The sequence below is a fragment of the Pristis pectinata genome, chromosome 16 (genome assembly GCF_009764475.1).
Source record: "Pristis pectinata isolate sPriPec2 chromosome 16, sPriPec2.1.pri, whole genome shotgun sequence".
Lineage (NCBI taxonomy): Eukaryota > Metazoa > Chordata > Chondrichthyes > Rhinopristiformes > Pristidae > Pristis > Pristis pectinata.
Window position 1 is genome coordinate 7,903,368 of NC_067420.1, and position 25,107 is coordinate 7,928,474.

Below are 25,107 nucleotides of genomic sequence, written 5' to 3' on the forward strand. Positions count from 1 at the left end.
ATTATTCTTCTATGAAAGCCTTGCCAATTTGGTTTGTCCAATCAATATGTAGATTAAAATCGCCTATGACGAATGTAGTTCCCTTCAAATACATCCCCATTTATACTCCAGTCTACAGGGATCACATTTTGCAGGCCGATGGACTACTCCCACCATGTCTTCTTTACCCTGCTATTCATGACATCAACCCACTTTACTATCCACTGCCTCTATATCTTGACTGTTCTCATGCCTTCCTTGATTAACACTACCCCACCTCTTTTCCCTTTTTCACTTGCTCTTTTGGAATAATGCATAACTTGGAATATTGAGCAACCAGCTCTAGTCACCCGACAACCACATGTCCATAATAGCCATAACAACATACTCATGTTGCTATCTGTGGTGTCAACTCCACTATCTTATTGCAAATGCTACATGCATTCAAATGAAGATTTAAGGTTTGATTTTCTTTAAATTTTTTTTTCTAACTCTCGATTTGCTCTGTGCTGCATACTTATACTTTCTGCCTCAGCCTGTTGCACTTTTCTTGTCAATTTCCCCCTCACTATTCTTTACACCTCCTCTCTCATTTCCTGATGTATTAAACATCCTGTTCTTGGAGTCCTCCCCACTCCTATTTAGTTTAAAGCCCTACCTACATCCCTATTTATGTGATTCACTGGGACATTGATCCAAGTATGACTCAGGTAAAGCCCACACCAAAAGAACAGTTCTCTCCTTCCCCAGTATTGGTGCCAGTGTCCCATGAATCTGAAACCACTTCTACCACACAATGCTTTGAGCCATGCATTTACCTCTCCAATCCTATTTGCCCTTTGCCAATTTGCACATGGCTCAGATAATAACCCGAGGATCATGACGCTTGTGGTTGCTTTTCAATTTTGCCCCAAGCTCCTCATAATCCCTCATCAGAACCTCCTTCCTTGTCCTACCCATGTCGTTAGTGCCTACTTGGGCAACGACAACTGGATTCTCCCCTCTAATTTCTTCTTCAGCCCAGAAGAGAGGTCCTTAACCCTAGCACCAGGCAGGCAATAGAGCCTTCAGGACTCAGAACAATGTCTCTTCCCCTAACTATGCTATCCTCTATGACTATTATGTTTCTCTTTTTGCTCCCCACTTGAACAGCTCCCTGTCATTCAAGCAAGCCACTCTTTCCTTGGTCATTGTTTCAATCTCTCTGAACCTTTACCCCACCATTGACATTACCTTTCTTTGCTCCACCTTGCCCCTTCTATCAACTTAAAACAGGCCTGATTGTTAACTTTCCCTATTTCTGATGAAAGGTCACCCACTTGAAATATTAAGAGTTAAAAAGAATTTGGAGCCGCTGAGTATTTCCAGCACTTTGTTTTTATTTCACATTTCCAGCTTCTGCAGGTTTGTCTTTTGGATTTTCAAAGCTCATAAAGTACTTGATTTATGTTTGAAGAACTGAGGGAGAATACACCCCTTAACTGTATAGAATTTAATGCACAAACAGTTCATTCTGCTCAGGCTTGCCAGTACAATTATAACATTGGCATCTACTGAAAGTGGGGAATTCCTCAGACACAAATTAAAAAAAAAATCTAAACTAGCTAATAAAACAACGGATTTACAGTCAATCAGTAGTTTGATGCGAGGGGTCACTGACAGTGCTATTAAGTAGTTACCTAGCAATACGCAGTATTGATTCTGCCAAGTCCTGATGATGGACCTAATTGCAGCCTTAGACAAAAGAGGGGCTAAGCAGCTGAATTCCAGAAGCATGGTATCATCAAGCATTTGACTAAAGGGGCTTTACAGAGTGCTGGTCAAATGAAATGATGGGAAGTCTGGTCAGGATACAGCTAGGCAATTTTCACATTGTTGGGTACTTGCCATTATTGTAACTGTACTGAAACCAACTTGGCTAGAGACACGTAGCACAATTCTTTAGTACCTCAACCAACATAACTGGTCCCACAAAGTTTGCTGTATCTGCCAAACTGGCTTCTATGATGGCAGGCACCTCAGGATAAGGCCCAGATGGATGACCTGCTTGACATTTCTGGCCTCATGAATGCCCAGACCCTTGAACTGTTTTGAATCTATGCCAATTGGCACAATGGTACTAAATAACAGCATGGAGGCAGATCCTGGTGTAAAGACTGGACTTTGTTTCCTCAACAGCTACGCAGTGGTCACTTCTACTATTAATATAAAGGACAAACGAATCTATAACAGACAGATTGGCAAGAACGAGGTCACCTTTATTCCTTGTGCTGCAGACCCAATCCGGCAACTATGTTCTTCAGGACTCAGCCAAGTCAAGAGGGTTAGTGTTAATAAGCCACTAGCTCCCCAGCTACAGAGGATATCACCTCCCAGGATGGCCTTTGAATATGGCTGCTTTGTAAACCATCATTACCAACTTCCACTTTACAGACTTCAAGCACTATAAAATTGTCAGATTTTTTTCCCCTGTATTCATCATTTAATTTCACAAAGATAATCTACAGGTCAACATTTTGCTTGCACCTAACTACAAGCTTCCAAAGACTTTTCAAAAAGAGAAAATAAACAGCTGGTCAGATCAGTTTCAACTCTAAAGTTACTGCAGACTGACAACTTAGAAGATTCAATAGTGTTCATTTGATTAACTCACCACCACAAGACCAGAAACTCAGCAAATGCAAGATTAAAGTCTAAAACTTTCCACTCTGTGGTTCCAACTTATGCTGTGCCTCACCACTGTAATGCTGAAGTTATCCTTTACAGCTATTATTAACAATTTGAACGTGGTAATTTGGTTTGTGTTCAAATATTATGAACTGCCAGATTACCTCCTGGTCATCAGTTACTAATTTGCTTTGACCATTTCAAAGCTTTAAGTGTCTTGTAATGTTTCTTTTAAAATTAGAGGTATCAATAACTCCAGGAGTTAAATGAACAAGCTCTACTAACAATGACCATAATTTTTCAGCAATAACATCCAGCAGAGAATTAAAGATCCAGTGACTCTAGTAACAAATAAAACTGGAGACAAAAGGTAGAGGGAGAGTAAAGGTTTAGTTTTATAGTTTGAGTTAGTGTTTACATCTATTGCAGAAGTTAAATCTCAGAATTACACTTACCTAATATTTTTATCATTGTTTAGCAAAAATCTACCCAAAATATTTACAGCTAGAACCTGAGGATTAGAAAACAAAAACAGGTTATTACACATTCAACAAAGTCTATTCATAATTAAATCTTTTATTACACCAATTCTGACAAGTGTTTAACAGAACTATGGTCTTGTCCTTTTAAGTTGTGGGCACGCTATGTTGGCGCTGAAAGTGTGGCGACTCTTGCGGGCTGCCCCTAGAACACTACGCAAAAGATGCATTTCACTGTGTTTCGATGTACATGTGACTAATAAAGATATCTTATTTTATCTTAATTGAGTTGCAGAGATTGGGTGTTGCTCCACAAGTGGTGGCAGGCAAGAAACTTGAGATAAACTGTCAGGATGGTATTCAACCTCACCATGGGCAAAGGAGGGGACTAAACTGCAGGAAAGCTGTACAATAATTATTCCAGTCAATGTTTCTTTGTGGGGCTCAAATAACAAATTGAGTTTCGTTATTCCTGTAAGTGGCACGCTCTGAACATTTTCTGTAAATTACTTACCTCCCTGCCCTCCCCCTTCACCACCAAGTTGTATGCCAGTGTGTCTATACTCTTTTGTTCTTTGTCAAGGCAGTTAGGCCTTTGGCAAAAACAGCTACACTGTCAATGTTCAACCCTCTCCACTGGGGGGAAACATTTACCTGATGCCGATACATCCAATCTCGAGCAGCTTGCAATACAATTTTGCAGTGACATTGCTTGCAAGTAATGCCCTTCATCTTTGTAAAGTGTTTCAATTTTTGGAGCAAGGCACCCCAAAACATCACTGAATGTGCCTTTAACTTTCTCCCCCGACTCCTCTCTCTTCAACCCACTTTGAGATTTTAACATGGACATTGTTCTAACAGCCATGAATGTGCCTTCACTGCATAAGTTTGCGAGGAAGGTGTGGCAAAAGATGCAAGGGTCCTTGTCACGGTTCATCCCCAGCAGCAGCGTAACAGAGGATTCTCTGATCTACGGGCTGTTCCCGGGGACACACACACAGACAGAACTGCTGCTGGAAGATCATCAACTCGGTGAAAGACGCTCTTTGGTCTGCCCGAAACTTGGTGGTCTTCCAGCACTGCAGGATGTCTGTAGGGGAATGCTGCCGGCTGGCACATTCCAGGCTGCAGGAGTACGTGCTGAGGGACGCACTGAAGCTGGGCGCAGCCAACGCAAAGGCTCGGGGGGGGGGGGGGGGGGGGGGGGGGAGGACTACAGTTTAGGGTTCTTCTGCCACTGGAGGGGGAGCGGGAGGGACAGGTGAGAAAGCCCCTAAATATTGTAGCTTCCAGGGAACCACACTGTGGCATCGGTGCTGTTTTCTATATAAAAAGGTAACACTAATGAATGATCTGTGCAAGAATGTAAAGGTTTGCACTGTCTTGCACTGTATATAGTTTGACTATTATTATGAATGAAGTTTATTTTGGAGTATATAAAAATCATCTACAAGCAGAAGGGGGAAGAGGGCGGACATCAGAAATTGGAGAACCATCTCACTGTTGAATGTAGATTATAAGGTCCTGCCCAAGGCCATTGCCAACAGGGTCAAGTCTGCTCTGGGACAGGTGATCCACCTGGACCAAACCTGTGCTGTACCAGGCAGGAAGATCTTTGACAGCCTCGTGCTGCTCAGGGACACCATCGCCTACGTGCAGGACAGAAGGGTGGACACCTGCCTGGTCATCTTGGACCAGGAGAAGGCCTTTGACAGGATATCACACACGTACATGTTGGACGTGCTCTCCAAAATGGGCTTTGGGGAGGGAATCAAGAATTGGATCCAACTGCTCTAGACAGGCATCAGTAGCACAGTCCAAATCAATGGATGGGAAACAGACAGCTTCCCCATTAAGCCTGCAGTCAGGCAGGGCTGCCCTCTCTTCTGTCTTGTTCGTGTGCTGCATAGAACCTTTTGCTGAATCCATCAGGAAGGATGAGAGCATCAGAGGGGTGACGTTACCAGGCAGTGAGAGCACCCTGGTGAAAACCTCCCTGTATATGGACGATGTCGCCGTCTTCTGCTCGGACCCAAGGTCAGTTCGCAGATTGATCAACATCTGCAACCAGTCTGAGTTGGCATCGGGGGCCAGAGTTAACCATACGAAGAGGCCATGCTCTTCGGCAACTGGCCCAACCGATCCAATGTCCCCTTCACCGTCAGGCCTGACTACCTGAAGGTGCTGGGGATCTGGTTCGCAGGAGGTGGGGCGTGCAACAAAAATTGGTGGGAGCGGATTTGGAAGGTGAAGCAGAGACTAGGACAGTGGGAACAGCGCTCCCTCTCAATAACTGGGAAGAACTTGGTCATCAGGTGTGAGGCGCTCTCAGGGCTGCTGTACTTGGCGCAGGTGTGGCCTGTTCCTCGCTCCTCTGGCTCAAAACCGTCTTCCAGTTCATCTGGGGACCCAAGATGGAGCAGGTCCGACGGGTCGCCATGCACAAGTCCCTGGACAATGGGGGCAAAAGCGTCCCCAATGTCACCCTCATCCTGATGACCACCTTCATCTGTGGCTGCATCAGGCTGTGTGTGGAACCAAAGTACGTGGGCATCAAGTGTCACTACGTGCCGAGGTTCTACTTGTCCCCGGTGTTGCGAAGGATGGGCCTGGCCCCGTTGCCGAGCAACGCCCCAATCAGCTGGACGTTGCCGCACTACCTGTCCTTTGTGGAAAAGTTCTTCCAGACCAACACCTTTGACAAGTCCATCAGGCAGTGATCAACATGGAACATCCTGCAGACACTGCAGGAGAAGGACTCGATGGATACTGTGGGGTGGTTCCCTGAGCAGACTGTCCAGACCATCTGGCAGAATGCCTCATCGTCAGAAGTCACCAACAAGCACCAAGACCTCGCTAGACTGGCGGTGAGAGGGGCCCTCCCAGTCAGATCCTTCCTGCATGGTTGGAACATCAGTACCAGCGCGCGCTGCCCCCGGGAGCACTGCGCTGGGGATGAGACGGTTGCCCACCTCTTTGCAGGCTGTGGGTTTGCGAGGAGGGTGTGGTGAAAGATGCAAGGGTCCTTGTCATGGTTCATCCCCAGCAGCTGCGTAAAAGAGGATTCTCTGATCTACGGGCTGTTCCTGGGGACACACACAAAGACGGACATCAACTGCTGCTGGAAGGTCATCAACCTGGTGAAAGATGCCCTTTGGTTTACCTGAAACTTGGTCTTCCAGCACTGCGAGATGTCCGTAGGGGAAAGCTGCCGACTGGCACATTCCAGGCTGCAGGAGTACGTACTGAGGGACGCACTGAAGCTGGGTGCAGCCAACGCAAGGGCTCAGTGGGGAAGGACCACAGTTTAGGGTTCTTCTGCCACTAGAGAGGGAGGGGCGGGGTCAGGCGAGAAAACCCCTTAAATATTGTAAATACAGGACTGGGTAGCGCCCAGGGAGCCACACACAGGGCATTGCTTTTTTTTAATAATAAAAGGGTAACACTAATGATTGATCTGTACAAGAATGTAAAGGCTTGCACTGTTTTATAATTGTATATAGTTTCTTTTATTATGAATAAAGTTTATTCTGGAATAAAAAATAAGAATCCCACCTCTTACACACATTCTGATCCTCCTTCACCTGTCAAAAAGGGTGTGATTTCAGATAGATTCATCTATGTTTGAAACTGAGCAGCTTAGAGAGACAGAACTGGCCTGCTACAACATCAAATTTAGATCACAGTACCATGTAGCAAATAGTTAAATTCTTCTCTTCCTACATTCTAGCGATGGACTCACGCTGGGAACAGCATCACAGTTGCTCTCTACAACTTGTGCAAGTTGCCAACGTTTAAACACATGCTGCAAAAGTGATTAGGAAGGGCATCAGAGGCAAACTCAAATCATCGTTCAAAGTGGCACTGGATGGGAGCAGCTCCTTTCCCAAGCCCAGAGGCAGAAGTTAAGCTTATCACATCAACTGTGAGACCAGCTCACCTCAGCCAGATCTACACAGAATCATGGAGGATAGCGTTCTTCTTAGTTTTCTTTACAGATGAACAACAGCCATAGGAAGAGTGACATTTTCTTTTTAAAACGTCTCCAAAGTTTGGTGGTGGATTAAGGAAATAGATGCCTCATGACTAGGACTGAGTCAACAGGACAGGATGGTCATCCATGCAAAGTTAAGAATTGAATCAGTTTGCTCAAAAATTCAGTAACAAGGAAATCTTACTTACCCTTAACCCACTTTCAGACTTGATATCCATCACTGTTAACACTGTTTCATATAAAATAGCATTGCCTACATTTTTACTGGTTTCAGTGTTGGTTGCAACCTAAAATGGGAAACAAAAACATTACTGCAATAATTTATTTTAAACTGAGAATAGCCAAATGCTAGATGAAATTCACCAAGATTACTTCTCTGAACAGAGTCTAAATCCTTCTCTCTGAATTTGACAGAAGCTGCTTTTATGCTTGTTTGCATTTTAACCAACATTTGCATCTTGTGCAACCAGCAGGAATTACAAATGAAAAGTGCAGAATCTGCTAAGGTCAGTAACAAAAACTGAAAATTTTTTTAAACTCCCCAACAGATTCTACCTGTATGGTAACTGGAATGTTGCCAGCAGCTGCAGGAATCAGCAAGAAAGATGTTTTTTTTCCATTAAGTTATTTTAAAACTAAAATCAAAAGCAATATAGAAGTAGCAACAAAAGGAACGTGCTTCTTTTCCAACAACTACACTGAAGGATCCAAGTTGACTCCAAATTCCATGGCCTTATTTTTTCATACAAGGCAGAACATCAGTAAAACTAGAATTTGAAAGCCAAATGGAATGTTGGCTTTTATTGCAAAGCATTTGCAGAATAAAAGGAAGTCTTGCTGAGACTGTACAGGACTTGAGAGAAAACATTTGGAATAAAAGTGCACAGTTTGAACTCCACTTCTAAAACTCTGCTTGACACACACAATGAAGTGTGAATAATTTAACAAAGATTTTTATTTTGGCCATCTTGCATACTGATTATAGAACATAGAACAGTACAGCACAGGAGCAGGCCCTTTAGCCAACCCTGTGCTGACCATGCCGATCTAACTACTCCCATCTGCCTGCCCAAGGTCCATATCCCTCTATTCCCAGCCTGTTCATGTACCTGCCCAAATGCATCTTAGTGTTTTCATTGCTTTTGCATGGCACTAAATGGATAAGCCTGTTGTGAATGTATTGCTTTCTTTTCATCACTTAGTGTCCTTAATTTTGGCTGATACACATGTATTTAAAAATTGCTCTGAATAGTTGAGAAACATTAAAATTATGAATGTAGTGGCCAAAATAAAAATTTTTGTAAAATTAATAAAGTGCAAAGTTGGATCCAAGACCGAGCAGAGGACATATGTAAGCCATCTGTAGGTAAAGAAGTCAACTCATATGCATGTCACAATAATGGATAAAATGATTCAATAAAACCCGGAAAGTTCAGCCCTGGATTGCAAGTATAACCTCACCTGCACAGATTCCTTTCATGATAAGAGATTTAAACAAAAGTCCTTCCAATCTTTTGCTCTTTTAGCCTTTAAATCAAATGTCCACTATAACGAGCACTATTGTCATCTATTACATTGCTCTAAAATAAAATAAAAATAGAAAATGCTGGAAACTCAGCAGATCAGACAGCAATGGACATGGGAATAGAGTTAATGTTTTAGATCAAAGGCCCATCGCCAGAACTGCTCACCTGAGCGAGAATATCATTCATTTGTTCACTGGCTTCGTCATCACTTTTTCCTAGCATTCTCAACAATCTTAAAATCTGCACCTGTGAAATAGAAAAGACCCTCTCAAAATACATCCTGTAGAAAATGTGGAGAAAAGGTCAAATGGATGACCAATACAACTACTTAGACAGAATCTTCCAATCAGACAGGATTGAAGCATAGGATTATAATATTTCAAGGAAAAAACTGTTAAAATCTTGTGCGTTACAGAAAATAAAACAGGAGCTAAAAGCACATTTTGCAATTCTGTCCATTGGTCTGATTGATGCATTGGCATTTACTAGTGTTGGTACAAAGAAGATTGCAGCAAGTGCACTTAACTAAATGCTCAAACAACAATCAAGCTATGAGGAGGTACTGTTGGACAATGGCAGCGTGAACTCAAATAGCCACTTGTTTCTATTGCTTATGTTATGCACTGCACAGTAATTCAACAAAGCAGCAAAATATATTTGAAATACAAGTGACTGCAGATGCTAGAATCTGAAGCAACAAACAATCTGCCGGAGGCAATCAGTGAGTTGAGCAGCATCAGGGGTGGGGGGGAAAAAGAGAAGCAACTGTCAACATTTTGGGTCAAAATCTGGCATCAGGACATTATCGTACAATTAGTATAAAAATGCCACCATTTCACCAACAGTATAATTGTATAAAAATACAATATTGTATTCCACAGTACATGCCTGCAAATATCTGCAGTTGTTGTATAGCAAGATACAAGCATGAACTCAATGAAGGGCAGGATGAGTGACTCTCACTCAACTCACTTTGCTGAGAATAGTTATTACTTGTTTGCCTAAATTTTGGAAAGCTTTGATCGATTACGGAAAGACAATCCTTTCAAGTTGAAGAATGGTTGACAAAGGGTGGTCATCAATTCTGAAAAGGCAGAATCTTGCTGTGGGAAGCCAACTAGCTTGAGAAAGATGGCACAGTGGTACTATCACTGGATTGATAATCTAGATTCAGGGCAAAGTCCTGGGAACCTGGGTTTGAATCTCTCCATGGCATATGGTTATAAATGTAAATTCTGGAATTACAAAGTTCAATGATCATGAAAACCCATAGTCAATTGTTAAGGCCCATCTAATTTACTCATGTCCTGTAGGGGAGGAAATCCACCATCCTTGCCTGGTCTGGCCTACGCATGACTCCAGACCCACAGCAATGTGGTCAACTCTTAACTGCGCTCTGAAATGGCCCAGCAAGCCATTCAGTTGTAATAAAACCCACCAGAAAGCCACAACCAAACAAAACCGGACAGATCACTTGGAATCCACCTAGGCACTGGAAAAAACAACAACAACTGCCCCGTTGATACTTCATAATCCTCCTACCAGCATCAGGCAGCTTGTAACATAATTGGGAGAGTCATCTCAAAGACGAGTCAAGCAATGGCCTGACATAGCCAAACTCATGGAATCATACCTTACAGTCAAGGTCCCAGACACCACCATTTCCATCCCTGGGCATGGCCTGTCCCTCTGGTACTGAGGTATACAGTTGGGAGGGAACTACCTTGGGTGTCAACATTGACTCTGGATCCCATAAAATCTCATGATATCAGGTAAAACTTGGGCAAGGAAACCACCTGCTGATTACCATCTACTGTCCCCCCCTTTATTGGCGGATCTCTACTATTGCATGTAGAACACCACTTGCAGAAAGCGCTGAGAATGGCAAAGGCACAGAACCTACTCTGGGTGGGGGACTTCAATGTCCATCAACAGTGGCTCGGCAGCAGCACTACTTATTCAAGCTGGCTGAGTGCTTGGCTGAGGGAACCAAGAGGGAAAGTCCTCTTGATCTCACCCTAACCAATCTACCCATCACAAATGCATCAATCCACGAGAGTCCTGGTAGGAGTGACCACTGCAGAGTTCTTGTGGAGACAAAATCCCATCTTCACAGTGAAAATACACTTCATGTCGTGTGGCACTACCATCTTGCTAAGACAGACTGCAAACAGATCTAGCAACTCAGGACTAGGCATTCATAAGGCACTTCAGGCCATCAGCAACAGAATTGTACTCAACCATAATCTGCAACCTCATGGCCTGGCACATTGCACACTCTACCATCAACATCAAACCAGGTGGTCAATCCTGGATGAATGAAGAGTGCAATGTCAGGAGCAGCACCAGGCATACCTTAGAATGAGGAATCAACCTAGTGAAACTACAAGACAAAACTACTTACATGCCAAACAACATAAACAGTATGTACTAGACAGAGCTAAGTAATTCCAATGGATCAATCCAAGCTCTGCAGTCCTGTTCATCCTGTCATGAATGGGGATGGACAATTAAACAACTCACCGGAGGAGGAGGTCCCACAAGTATCCCTGTACTCAACAAGGACACTCGTGCAAAAGAAAACAGAAACATTTACAAGAATCTTCAGCCAGACGTTCAGAGTGGATGATCCATCTCGGCCTCCTCCAGTGGTCCCCTGTATGATAGATGCCAGTCTTCAGCCAATTCAATTCACTACACCTGAGATAAAGAAGCAGCTAAAGGCATTGGATACAGATGTGGCAGCAAGAGCAGGTCAGAGGCCAGGCAACCTGTAGCAAGTATCTCACCCAACTCCCTGTCCACCATCTATAAGGCTCAAGTCAGGAGTGTGGATGAGTGCAGCTTCAACAACACACAAGCTTGGCACCATACAGGATAGAGCAACCCGCTTGATAGACAACCCATCCACAACCATTCACTCATTTCACCACCCAAGCACTGTAGCAGATCTACCACTTACAGGATGCACTTCAGCAACTCAATAAGACTCCTTAGACAGCACCTTCCAAACCCATAACCTCTACCAGCTAGAAGGACAAAGGCAACAAAAGCATGGGAAAACATGACCTGGAAGTTGCCCTCCAACCAACACACCACCCCGACTAAAAATTATATCGTAGTTCCTTCAATGTTGCAGGGTCAAAATCCTGGAACTTCACCCTAACAGCATTGTGGGCATACCCACACCTCAAGGACTGTGGGAGTTCAAGGCAGTTCACTAGCACCTTCAAGGGGAAGTAGGGATGCATAATTAAATGCTGGCTCAGCCTGTGAGCCCATAACCCTTGAATGAATAAAAAAAAAGTCATGGGATCTCTGGATTATGTCAAAGGAAATTTAGCCAAAGTTTCTACTTCCATTCAATATTCCACACTAGAAAAGTGCATGTGCTTAAACAGAACTGAAGTAAGATTGGGTTTAACTATCTTTTCCTCCCTCCAGTTTGTCTGCGATCATAGTTATGGCTCACATATGAAGGACTTTCTGTAGATTGATGGTGATCGGTGCCCTAGCACAGAATTAACACCTTCCTTGGTGAACAGATGCTGGAAGATTGCAGCGACAAGATCAGATCAGATAGGTTATGGTTGTTTCTTTTAAGACAGAGGCTTCAGGTACACTTAACTGAGCTGTACAAAATTCCAAGATGTCTAAAAAGCGTAAATGGGAAGAACCTGAACTGAAGGGTTAAAAAGTCAAATTTTCCGTAATTGGTAGAAGGATTATAGGGGAGATGAGGAAAGACATTTTTTACTCAAGGATGGCAGGGATCTGGAACTCACTTAAAGGGTGGAAGAGGCAGAAATCCTCATACTTAAATAGCACTTGGGTATATACTTGAAGAGCTGTGACTTGCAGGGCTGCTGATCAAGTGCTGGAATTTGGGATCAGGCCTGGCAACTCTCTTTTTTGACCAGTACAGAGACTCGGGCCACCACCTGCATCTTGTATTTTCTATAGTTCTACATAGCAGAGTGGAAAAAAAATTAACACTACATTTGTCAAACAAAATGAGGACTTTTTGTCCCCCACTTATATAATTCTCAGAAGCACCAAAGGGGTCCCTATTCAGCTCTTTCAGAAATGTTACAGATGAACAATATGAGATGGCTATTTCTTCAACGGAGATTTCGAACCTACCTGAAGGAAAGGGTCACTAATTCCAGACACATCATGTTCTGGTGAGTAACCAGACATTATTAGGTTCTTCAGGGATTTGACCAGTTGTGGAACAACCTAAGATTGAAGAAAGCATATATTACATGACGAAAACAGTACATTAATGATTAACCTCCAAGAATATTAACAATGATATCAATCACCTCAATATAATTGATATGGGCTGGGGGAAAGTAGCAAATTGGATTACAGACTGGTTAGAAGAGAATAAGAGTGGGAGCTTGTCGGTGATTGGAAGGGGGTGACAATGTTCCATTTTATTTTGCTCTGGGACATAACTATTTGACGTACCCCAAGCAGATGAAACTTAAAGGGCAGCATCCAGATTTTCAGACATGAAAATAGTCAGCTCGGTAAGCAATTGTGAGGGACAAAGGAAGCTGCAAGGATTCAGTAAGGTAGTAAAATAAGCAAAAAAATTGAAAGATGGAACTCAATGCCCAGGATTTTGAAATGGTATATTTTCCTTCAAATATTAAAGTATTAAATATACTTTGAGTGGGGAAATGTTAAGTAGCAAGGAAAAGGAGGTGCTGGGACCATTCAATCTGGGTGCATTGTAGTCCAGTTAGTTCCTAATTCTGGTCCGTACCATGCTGTTTCCAGCAGGCTTCACGAAACAGGAATCAGAAATGGGAACCCTGGCTGATAATTTTTCTTCAGCCCCTACAGTGCCCCAGTTAAGATTATCTAATTCATTAGGGAGCAACAACATGACTAGTTGTTTCTGGTCTGAGTGGCTCAACTATTCAGCTGGTACATAAAATATTCAAATTTAATAGTGTGGAAATAGATTCAATTCCAAACACTATGCAAGTGAGCAAAATGGCACTCTGGCTGATTTTAACCCTCACTAAAAAGGGGCAAGGGAATAATTGTAACAGACTGGTATTGCCAGGCTGAGAACTACAACAGCTCTGACCATCATAGAACCATAGAACACTACAGCACAGAAAACAGGCCATTTGGACCTTCTAGTCTGTGCCGAAACAGTATTCCACTAGTCCCATTTACCTGCACCCAGTCCATAACCCTCCAGACCTCTCCCGTCCATGTATTTATCCAATTTATTCTTAAAACTCAAGAGTGAGCCTACATTTACTACATCAGATGGCAGCCCGTTCCATACTCCCACCACTGAGTGAAGAAGTTCCCCCTAATGTTCCCCTAAATTTTTCCCCTTTCACCCTAAAGCCATGTCCTCTCGTACTTATCTCTCCTAATCTAGGTGGAAAGAGCCTACTCACATTAACTCTGTCTATACCCCTCATAATTTTGTAAACCTCTATCAAATCTCCCCTCATCCTTCTGCGTTCCAAGGAATAAAGTCCTAACCTGTTCAGTCTTTCCCTATAACTCAACTCCTGAAGACCCGGCAACATTCTAGTAAATCTCCTCTGCATTCCTTTAATCTTACAAATATCCTTCCTATAGTTAGGTGACCAGAACTGCACACAATACTCCAAATTTGGCCTCACCAATGTCTTATACAACCTCACCATAACATCCCAACTCCTATACTCAATACTTTGATATATAAATGCCAGGATGCCAAAAGCTTTCTTTACAACCCTGTCTACCTGTGACGCCACTTTCAGGGAATCATGTATCTGAACTCCCAGATCCCTTTGTTCCTCTGCACTCCTCAGTGCCCTACCATTTACTGTGTATGTCCTACCTTGATATGTCCTTCCAAAATGCAACACCTCACACTTGTCTGCATTAAATTCCATCTGCCATTTTCTGGCCCATTCTTCCAGTTGGTTCAGATCCCTCTGCAAGCTTTGAAAGCCTTCCTCGCTGTTCACTACGCCTCCAATCTTAGTATCATCAGCAAACTTGCTGATCCAATTTACCACATTTTCATCTAGATCATTGATATAGACAACAAACAACAATGGCCCCAGCACAGATCCCTGAGGCACACCACTAGTCACAGGCCTCCAGTCTGAGAAACAATCATCCACTACCACTCTGTCTTCTCCCACACAACCAATTTCAAATCCAGTTTACAATCTTTCCAATGGATACCTAGTGTCTGAACCTTCTGAACTAACCTCCCATGTGGGACCTTGTCAAAGGCCTCACTAAAGTCCATGTAGATAACATCCACAGCCTTTCCTTCATCTACTTTCTTGGTAACCTCCTCAAAAAACTCTACAAGATTCGTTAAACACGATCTACCACGCACAAAGCCATGCTGACTATCCTTAATCAGCCCTTGGCTATCCAAAGACTTGTATATCCGATCTCTCAGAACACCTTCCAATAATTTACCCACTACTGATGTCAGGCTCACTGGCCTGTAATTACCTGGTTTACTTTTAGATTTTTTTTAAACAAAGGAACTACATGAGCTACCCTCCAGTCCTCCTGCACCACACCAGTGGCTGAGGGCATTTTAAATATATCTGCCAGGGCCCCTGCAATTTCTACACTCGTCTCTCTCAATGTCCAAGGAAATATCTTATCAGGCCCAGAGAATTTATCTACCTTTATTTGCTGTAAAGCAGCAAGCACCTCCTCCTCTTTAATCTCTATATGTTCCATGACACTACTGCTTGTTTCCCTTCCTTCCATATCCACTATGCCAGTTTCCTGAGTAAATACTGATGCAAAAAAACTGTTTAAGATCCCATCTCCTGAGGTTCCACACATAGACAACCACTCTGATCCTCTAGGGGACCAATTTTGTCCCTTACTATCCTTTTACTCTTCATATACTTGTAGAAACCCTTCGGGTATACCTTCACATTATCTGCCAAAGCAACCTCATGTCTTCTTTTTGCCTTCCTGATTTCCTTTTTTCTTAGTATTTTCTTACTTTTTCTATACTCTTCAAGTACCTCATTTGTTCCCAGTTGCCTATACCTGCTATACAACTCTCTCTTTTCCTTAACCAGATCGCCAATAGCCCTTGAAAACCAAGGTTCCCTATGCCTGTTAACTTTGCCTTTAATCCTGGCAGGAACGTGCAAACTTTGCCCCCCCAAAATTTTGCCTTTGAAGGCCTTCCACTTACTGAGCACATCCTTGCCAGAAAACAACTTATTCCAATCCACTCGTCCTAGATCCTTTCTCATTTCCACAAAATTGGCCTTTCTCCAATTTAGAACCTCAACCCGAGGACCAGACCTGTCCTTATCCATAATTAACTTGAAACTAATGACATTATGGTCACTGGACCCAAAATGCTCACCTACACATACTTCTGTCACCTGACCTGTCTGGAGATCAAGTATTGCATTCTCTCTCAATGGTTCCTCTATATATTGATTTAGAAAACTTTCCTGAACACATTTGACAAATTCCAAGCCATCCAGCCCTTTCACAGTGTGGGAGTCCCAGTCAATACGTGGACAGTTAAAATCCTCTACTATTACAACTTTATTTCTTACATTGGTCTGCTATCTCACTACGGATTTGTTCCTCCAATTCACTCTGACTATTGGGTGGTCTATAATACAACCCTATTAGTGTAGCCACACCTTTCCTATTCCTCAGCTCCAGCTCCACCCATATGGCCTCAGTAGACGAGCACTCCAGGCTGTCCTGGCTACGCGAGGGAATCAGAATGGGTTCTTGAGAGAGCAAAATGCCAGAAATATTCAGGACTGGCAGAATATGGAGAGAAAGAAATGAGAGTTAATGCTCCATTACCCTTCTGATGAAAAAAAAATCATATCTTTGAAATGATAACTTTCTCTCACTGTAGATGGTGCTTGACTTGCTGTGTATTTCCAACATTTCCTGTTTTTAATCTCAAATTGTCAACATCTTCAGATTTTTGCTTTTCAACTAGACTACCGTCAATGCCACAGGAAAGAGCATTTTATTCCAGCACAACTGTCTAAATTTAAACACAGGTGTATCTAAGTCCATTGAGATCAAATCTCATATGCAAAGCAAATATCAAAGAATGGATTAAAGATGAACAAACTGAGAACCCCATTAACAGCCAGTGCATGTATTTCTTGTTTTGTTACTCTTAGCTAATAAGTATCAACAATACACTAATCCTTCCCACCTCTGATCCCAAACCTAAAATCCAAAACCTGATAAGTACTGGCCAAATGCTTCTCTTAAACAAGCAATTCTTCTACATATCTAACTGGTGATTGAAAAGAGAACTATAACAGAAATGAGTGCAAAGATGAGAACAAAAGGAACAAAGAAAGCCAGGAATACGAAAGCAACAGACTACAATTGCTCAGCTTGGGCATAAATAGTCCACATTCATTTGAACTAATAATGTTCTTCCATTTATGAAGACTATACAAACAGGTGACACAAGTATTGTGAACATGAAACTTTTTCACTTTATTGGTACTTTCATTACAAAATTAGTTCTCTAAATTTTGTGGGATTAGTGCGTTCTTCCAAAATTGTGGTCTCACTGATTCTATTAATTAAAATGACACTCATTTTATGATTAATCTATGAAATCTACAGCTAAAAATCTTTATTCCTTTGGTTTTTAGAAGTGGTGCCTTGAGCAGAATTCCGGAAGAGAGACAAGAATATGTGCCCCTGATATCAAGAAGCATTTGACTAGGTGTAACGGAGTCTTTAGTAAAAGTGATCAATAGGAAACTTTAAATTGTCAGGAGTCCTACCTCATACAAAAAGGGAGATGGCTGTAGATGTTAGAGGTCAATGATCTCAGCAAGCGTTCCTAAGGGTTGCACCCAAGGTCCAACCATTTTCAGCTGCTTCAGTAACCTTCCCTTCATCTTAAGGTCAGAAGTGGGGATGTTCACTGGCATTTGCACAACATTCAATTCCACTTGCAACTCCTCAAAAAATGATGTAGCTCATGCCCACAGGCAGCAAAACCTGGATAACATTCAGGAATGGGCTGATATGTGGCAAGTAACAGTCAGTCTGTACATGCCATCATCTCCAGCAAGAGACCATCTAACCAACCATGGTCAATGCTCAATGGAAATACCAACTCCGAGTCAGCTATCACCACCAGGGTGGTCACTAATGAGTAGAAAGAGCAGAAACACTGACTACAAGAACAGGCAAGAAGCTGGGTATCCCAAGTAACTCGATTCCCTAAAGGACTTCCACCATTTACAGGACAAGTCAAAAGGGTGGTGGAATATTCTCCACTGCCTCAGTGAGCACAAGAAGCTCTACACCATTCATGATGATGCAGCCCGCTAGATTACGTACCACCAATCACCCTAAAGATTCACTCCCTTCAACACTATCCTATTTTGTCTGCAGTGTGTGCCATCTACAAAATGAACTGTAGTTATTCAAGGAAGTGACTCTGCTACCTAGAGGGTCAAGGGCATCATGCACAAGGTGTCACTACCACCTGCATGTTCTCACCAGTTACACACTAGAACAACTAAGAAATATTTTGACCTTCATGATCTCTTAGCCTAAATTCCAGAACCCCCTACCAACAGTACTACAGGAGTACTTTCTTCACACTGCAGCAGTTTATGGAAGCTCAGCACCACCTTTAAGAGCAATTAGAGATGCACAACAAAGGTTGCCTTGCCAGCAATGCCCACATTCCATAAGTGGATATAAACATACCAACCATATCATTCATCTGAAAGTTGACTACTTAAGACATTCACCAAGGACAGCTTTGGATTATTTGCATTGTGGAGAAAACACCATTTAAAAAAAACATGAACCTTACTGATTAGGGATATGAACATTAAAATAAGTGGGGAAATAGATACAACCCTCATCAGCAACAAATGCATTTTTCACTAATGCAGGGCTTGAGCAAGTTAATTTATGTCATTATTTTACAAAAGCACAGCACATACAACAGCACATGGAGATTAACTTTATTCTATTTATGCAGAACCACTCTGATAATCTACCATCATGCATCTTTGATCCACTTATTCACAACTGTCATTACAGCTAGAGTTGTCTTTTCAGGGATGCTCCTGATGGTCACTCTATTAGACCCAAATTAACTCGCCCTTCTGAGCGTGTCGTTGAGTAAAGTGAGAGTATAGGTTGAATTGGCTTCTTAATGGTTACAGCCTTACCTTCTCATTCTATATTCCAAATTATGAAAGCAGAGAAAAGAAAGGTATTCATTAAAGCAGAAAAATGCAGACAGAGCAAAAAGGCATTGCTTAAAGTTAGTAGCACTGAGAATTTACTCAGAGGAAACAGATAAAATTTGAAAGCAAGGTAGTAGTCATTTTTTGTGAGAAACCACACTGACAGGTTGTATGGGCATGAGAGAATATTATAGATTAATTGGGACTCATCCTCCTCCTCCAAAATTCACTTATGCACTTGTAAATATTGCTCCCTGGCAGTAATTGATAAGCATTCTCATTGTAGTCACTGTGACTAAGCAGATTCAAGCCTGGTCATGGGAGACCACCAAGATAAGTGATCTAAACAACTAACTGAATTCACTGAAGACCTCAGTGACAGAGCAAACACTAATACCAAAAACAATTACAAAATGTAGCCAATCACCTTTCTCAGCTTTGGAAGCTGAAGCTGAAGCCAAAGCTAGCACTAACAGAGGACAGAACCAGTTCACTGCTCAGTAAAGATGCACATTGTTCCCTTGCACTTTGGGGAGCTGTATTACTCTAGAAGCCACGGTTTTGCATGTTGACAATGCTAAATTGTACTGAAAAAAATCTAAAACGCAAAATATTCGCTAACTACAGCAACATTTTGGAGCAGGTTCTCAGAGGGGCAAAAACGCCTACATTATTTCTGTATTTTGAAAAATGAAATCCCATAAGACTATAGCTATGAACCAGAGCTTTGTTGTTGCTAAAATAATAGAATATTTACTCAAAGATGTAACCAGAAACAGACAGGGCAGGTGTTGAGGGAGAGTCATGACTGGCCAAATTTATCGCATCCTTTGAAATTACGAAAGGAAGAGAAGACAAACAATTTGTTCCTTGGAAATGCAGAGGACAGTAGGGGTAGAAATTGTGTAGGCTTCAAGGGATAAATGAATAGGCAAAGGGATGGCAGATGGATTATATTGTAATGTGGAAATATGAGGCCATCTACTTTGACAGAACAAAAAGGCAGAGTATTTTCTAAATGAAAGGTGTTGGCACTCGAGGGGTGTTTTTGTACATGAATCACTGAAAATTAACACTCATGTACAACAATTAATTGTGAAGGCCAACTATGCATTGGCCTTTGTACAAAAGGAATTAAATAGAAGAGTAGATATACTTGCTTCAATTACATAAAGGTTTAATTATATTGTACCTGGAATATTGTGCACAGGTCTGGCCTCCCTACTGAAGAAATGACACACCTTCAGTGGAGGAAGTGCAGTGAAAGTTCAAAATGATTTCTGGGATGTCAGATTTGTCATACGAGGAGAAGTTAAGCTGACTAGGCCAATACTCAAATGAAGGGTGACCTCATTGAAATGTCCACAAGTCTTTTGTGGCTTAATGTGGTAGAGGTTGCTGTATGGAGAAAGCAGCCAGGTGAAGTGGTCAAGACTGGTACAATTACAATGTTTAACACATTTGAGCAGGCACATGGATAGTCAAGGTTTAGAGGGATATGGGCCAAATGCAGACAGATGGGACTAGGTTAGATAGGCATCTTGGTTGGCATGGATGAGTTGGGCCAAAAAGTTTCCAAGCTGGGTAACTATGAGTCTATTTTATTTCCCTTGGCTGCAGTGTATAGAAACAGGGTCAGTCTCATAGTAAGGGGTCAGCTGTTCAGGACAGATATAAAAATAACTTTTCATCCAGCTGGAAATGAATTGTTGGAATTCTTCATTCAAGAAAGGTGTGGATGCTCAGTCACACAGTATATTCAAGAAAGAGATCAACAAGTCTTTAGAAATTAAAGGGAATCAAGGAATACGAGATTAGTGCAGGAAAGTAGCACTATGGTAGAAGATCAGCCATGATTTTATTGAATGGTACTGCAAACACTATCAGAGTCTTGGGTAGATCACGCTTTGCATAGTTCTGGTCTCTATATTATGAAAGGAAATGGAGGCATTGATAAAGATGCAAATATATTCACAAGGATGATGCCAGGAACAGGTCGGTACAGTGGTGCTGCAGGTAACACAGCTGCCTCTTAGCTCCAGTTACCAGAGTTCAAATTGTCTTCTGGTGCTGTCTATGTGGAGTTTGCATGTTCTCACTGTGACTGCATGAATTTCGCGGGTTTCCTCCATATCCCAAAGTCATTAGGTTGTTAGGCTAACTGGCCACTGTAAATTATTCCTACAGGTCAATGGGTGGTAGGAAAATTATCAGAAATGACATGTTAACGAGCACACGAGAGAATAGATCAAGGGAAATGAGTGGGGGAATGGGATTGTTCTGAGAATCATCATGCCAGTTATGGGCCATCCAATGGATCCCTCCTTTGTTGTAAGGGAATATGTGAGAGGTAATAACCATGCAAGGAAAGACTCAGAAGGGCAAGACATAACTCGTTAGAAGTTTGAAAATAATTAGATTTTTCTACTGGTTGGGAATGTAAAACTTGAAACCATAAACACATTTGCCAATAGACCATTGAGAATAACTGTTATCCACTGAATGGCAAGAGAATGAAATATGCCACAAGGGGTAGCTGAGGCAATACTTGTTTACGACAAAGCTGGATAAGCACAAGGGAGAAAGGAACAGCAACATACACTAATGAGGTTAGTTGAAGTAGGTTAAGGGCTCAAGGAAATACTTGCTTCAGCACCACCTGGCGCGACTAGGCCATGTACACATGGTGGCTTGAAGTATCAAAGGGTGGGTTTACATTCCAGCAAATTTTCCACCTGAAATCCCAAGATACAGAATACCTATGCAGGGAAAATACATTGACAAACTTGTGGTGCACCGCACCACAGCCAAAGCAATTCTACTGGTAGAATCATGGACATTAACAACATTTATTCTGCACTTTAGCTGCCATCCTACTCAGATCCATCAAAGTCTCAAAGTCAAGTTTATTGTCATGAGTGTCAGCATTTGTGCACCTGTAAGTAAAAATATCCCAAGTCTTGCCACAGGAACGTCATTAAGCAAAATTTGCTGCTGAGTATTAGGGTAGGTGGCCAAAAGCTTGATCAAAACATGGGCTTTCAGAGTCAGAATCAGACAACACAGAAACGGGCCCTTGGGCTCACCACATCCACGCCAATCTTTTTGCCCATCTACACGAATCCCATTTGCCTGTATTAGGACCAAATCCTTCTACACCTTGCCTATTCAAGTGGGTGTCTAAACATCACTTAATTGTAGTGATGTATGCAATTCCACCATCTCTTCTGGCAATGCATCCTAGATATCAACCATGCTGTGGAAAAAATAACTTACCCCTCAAATCCCCTTTAAAACTCCTTCCTCAAACCTATGCCATCTTGTTTTTGATCCCTTACCAAAGGGAAAAGATTCTGACCATCTGGCCTATATATGCCCCTTATAATTTTATACACCTTTGTCAGGGCATCCGTCAGCCTTCTTTGCTCCTGGGAAAACATGCCTAACTTGTGCAATTTCTCCCCAGGTCTAAAGTCCTCCAATTCAGACAACACTCTGGTGAATTTTCTCTGCATTCTCTCCAGTGCAACCACATCCTTACTATAGTGTGGCAACCAGAACTGCACACAATACTCCACATGCAGTCTAATCCAAGGTCCCTCCATTCATCAACATTCCTTGGCACCCTACCACTTAGTGTATATGTCCTGTCCTCTTTTTGACTTCCTTAAAGTGACCAGCTCACACACATTGGGATTAAATTCCATCTGACAATGCTCTGCCCAACTTTCCATCTGTTTTATATCTTGCTGTAGCCTTAGACAGCCTTCCTGACTATCCACATCACCACCAACCTCTGTGTAATCCACAAACTTACTAATCATACATCAACTCATAGGAACAAACAGAGAAGTAGGAAGATTTAAGAAAGTTCGGATCTTAAGGCATCAGCAGCGAGAGGCATGGCTGTCACTGGTAGAGCAGTTAATACTAGGAATGAGTGAGACATACTTTGGAGCAAGAGAATGAGAGAATATGAGAGGGAGAGCACACGAGAAGCAAGTGTTTGCCAATAGCCATGTCTTGAACAGGATTTCCTTACCTAAAAAGGGAAATTTCACTGTCCTTTATGATTTTGAAACTGGACACCAATTTTACCATACATCACAACTAGGTATGGGTAAGGCTGGAAATCCCTGGGCCACTCCAGATACATTGGCAATGGTCATAGAACTGTGCAGTTTACCAGAACCACCATGGAATAACCCTGCTGCTGCAGACTGAATGTTGGACTACTTGGGTTTCCTTATTATTACAAGAACCTTATCAACCAGGCTTTCTTCCTTCATCCACAATTTTCCTTTATGTTGGTCTCATGCTCATATTTACATATTGGATTACTTTCAGTTCCGTCAAGTTCCCCCCCCCCCCATGGGGTGTCACATGAGATGCAGGTCCACCCTGTTGTCTGTTCTAACATGACAGAGTCTAAAAATGTATTGGTTGTACCTGGTGTCTGTTTTCTCATGCCCACTCACTGGCTGCAACAGCTGTGGGTTCAGTCCCTGAGTTTTACTGGCTAACTGGACTTGCTAGGTTTCTTGGATTCATAGATTCTTAAAGTAATACAGCACAGAAGTAGGCCCTTCGGCCCAACTTGTCCATGATGACTAAGATACCTATCTAAGCTAATCCCATTTGCCTGCATTTGGCCCATATCCCTCCAAACATTTCCTATCCACGTACCTGTCCAAATATCTTTTAAATGTTGTAAATGTATCTGCCTCCATTACCACCTCTGGTGACTCATTCAACATATTTAGACTTTCAAAAGGCCTTCGACAAGGTTCCGCACAAGAGGCTGATTAATAAGATGAGAGGTCATGGAATTACAGGTAGGATAACAGAATGGGTGGAGCATTGGCTGGTAAGCAGAAAGCAAAGGGTGGGAATAAAAGGATCCTGTTCTGATTGGCTACCAGTTACTAGTGGTGTTCCACAGGGGTCGGTATTGGGGCTACTTCTTTTTACTTTGTACATTAGTGATTTGAATGATGGAGTAAATGGTTTTGTGGCTAAGTTTGCAGATGACACCAAGGTAGGTGGAGGAGTAGGGAGTATTGAAGAAACAGGAAGGTTGCAGAGAGACTTAAATAGTTTAGGAGCATGGGCAAAGAAATGGCAGATGGGATTCAATGTTGAGAAATGTGCTGTTGTACACTTTAGAAGAAATAAACAGGCAGATTATTATCTAGATGGGGAGAAAATTCAAAGTACAGAAGTACAAAGGAACTTGGGGGTACTCGTGCAGGACACCCTAAAGATTAACCACCAGGTCGGATTGGCGGTAAAGAAAGCAAATGTTATGTTGGCATTCATTTTGAGAGGTATAGTGTATAAAAGTAGGGAGGTGTTTGATGAGGCTCTATGGGGCACTGGTGAAGCCTCATTTGGAATACTGTGTGCAGTTTTGGGCCCCATATCTTAGGAAGGATGTGCTGATGTTGGAGAGGGTTCAGAAAAGATTTACAAGGATGATTCCCGGAATGAAAGGGCTTACTTACGATGAGCGTTTGTCAGCTCTTGGACTGTACTCACTGGAGTACAGAAGAATGAGAGGGGACCTCATAGAAACATTTCAAATGTTGAAAGGACCAGACAGAGTAGATGTGGCTAAGCTGTTTCCCTTGGTGGGTGAGTCCAGGACTAGAGCGCACAATCTCAGAATTAGAGGGTACCGGTTTAAAACATAAATGAGGGGCAATTTCTTTAGCCAGAGGGTAGTGAAATTACGGAATTCTTTGCCACGTACAGCTGTGGAGGCCCAATCACTAGGGGCGTTTAAGGAGATAGATAGATAGGTATCTAATTAGTCAAGGTATCAAGGGATACAGGGACAAGGCCGGAAATTGGGGCTAGATAGGAATAGTTTTTAGTGTAGCTCATGGAGCAGACTCGATGGGCCGAATGGCCTACTTCTGCTCTTTTGTCTTGTGATACCTACCACCCTCTGTATGGGGGGGGGGGGCGGAGCTTTCCCCTCAGATCTTAAACCTTGGCCTTCTAGTTGTAGACTTCCTTACACTATGCCATTCATTATTTTATAACTAATACAAGGTTACCCTCAGCCTCCTTCACTCCAGGGAAAACAGTTCCAGACTATCCTGTCTCTCCTTATAACTCAAGCCCTCCAGTCCTGACAATATCCTTGTGAATCTTTTCTGCACCCTGTCTAGCTTAATCACATATAGCATAGTGACCAGAAATGCACACAATATCCAAGTGTGGCCCAA

At 42.4% G+C, this 25,107-nt stretch overlaps 1 protein-coding gene across 1 annotated transcript in view; it reads right to left on the reverse strand.

Annotated features, from left to right (window-relative positions):
* The window catches only part of LOC127579063 (AP-1 complex subunit gamma-1-like), a 100,998-nt gene that overhangs the window by 38,542 nt on the left and 37,349 nt on the right, over positions 1-25,107 (reverse strand). Inside the window, exons 7-10 of the mRNA XM_052031699.1 lie at positions 12,789-12,884; positions 8,811-8,891; positions 7,308-7,406; positions 3,102-3,157 (exon numbers count right to left, since the gene is read on the reverse strand). Of these exons, the coding sequence (XP_051887659.1) occupies positions 3,102-3,157; positions 7,308-7,406; positions 8,811-8,891; positions 12,789-12,884 (332 nt within the window). The remainder of the gene's footprint in view (positions 1-3,101; positions 3,158-7,307; positions 7,407-8,810; positions 8,892-12,788; positions 12,885-25,107) is intronic.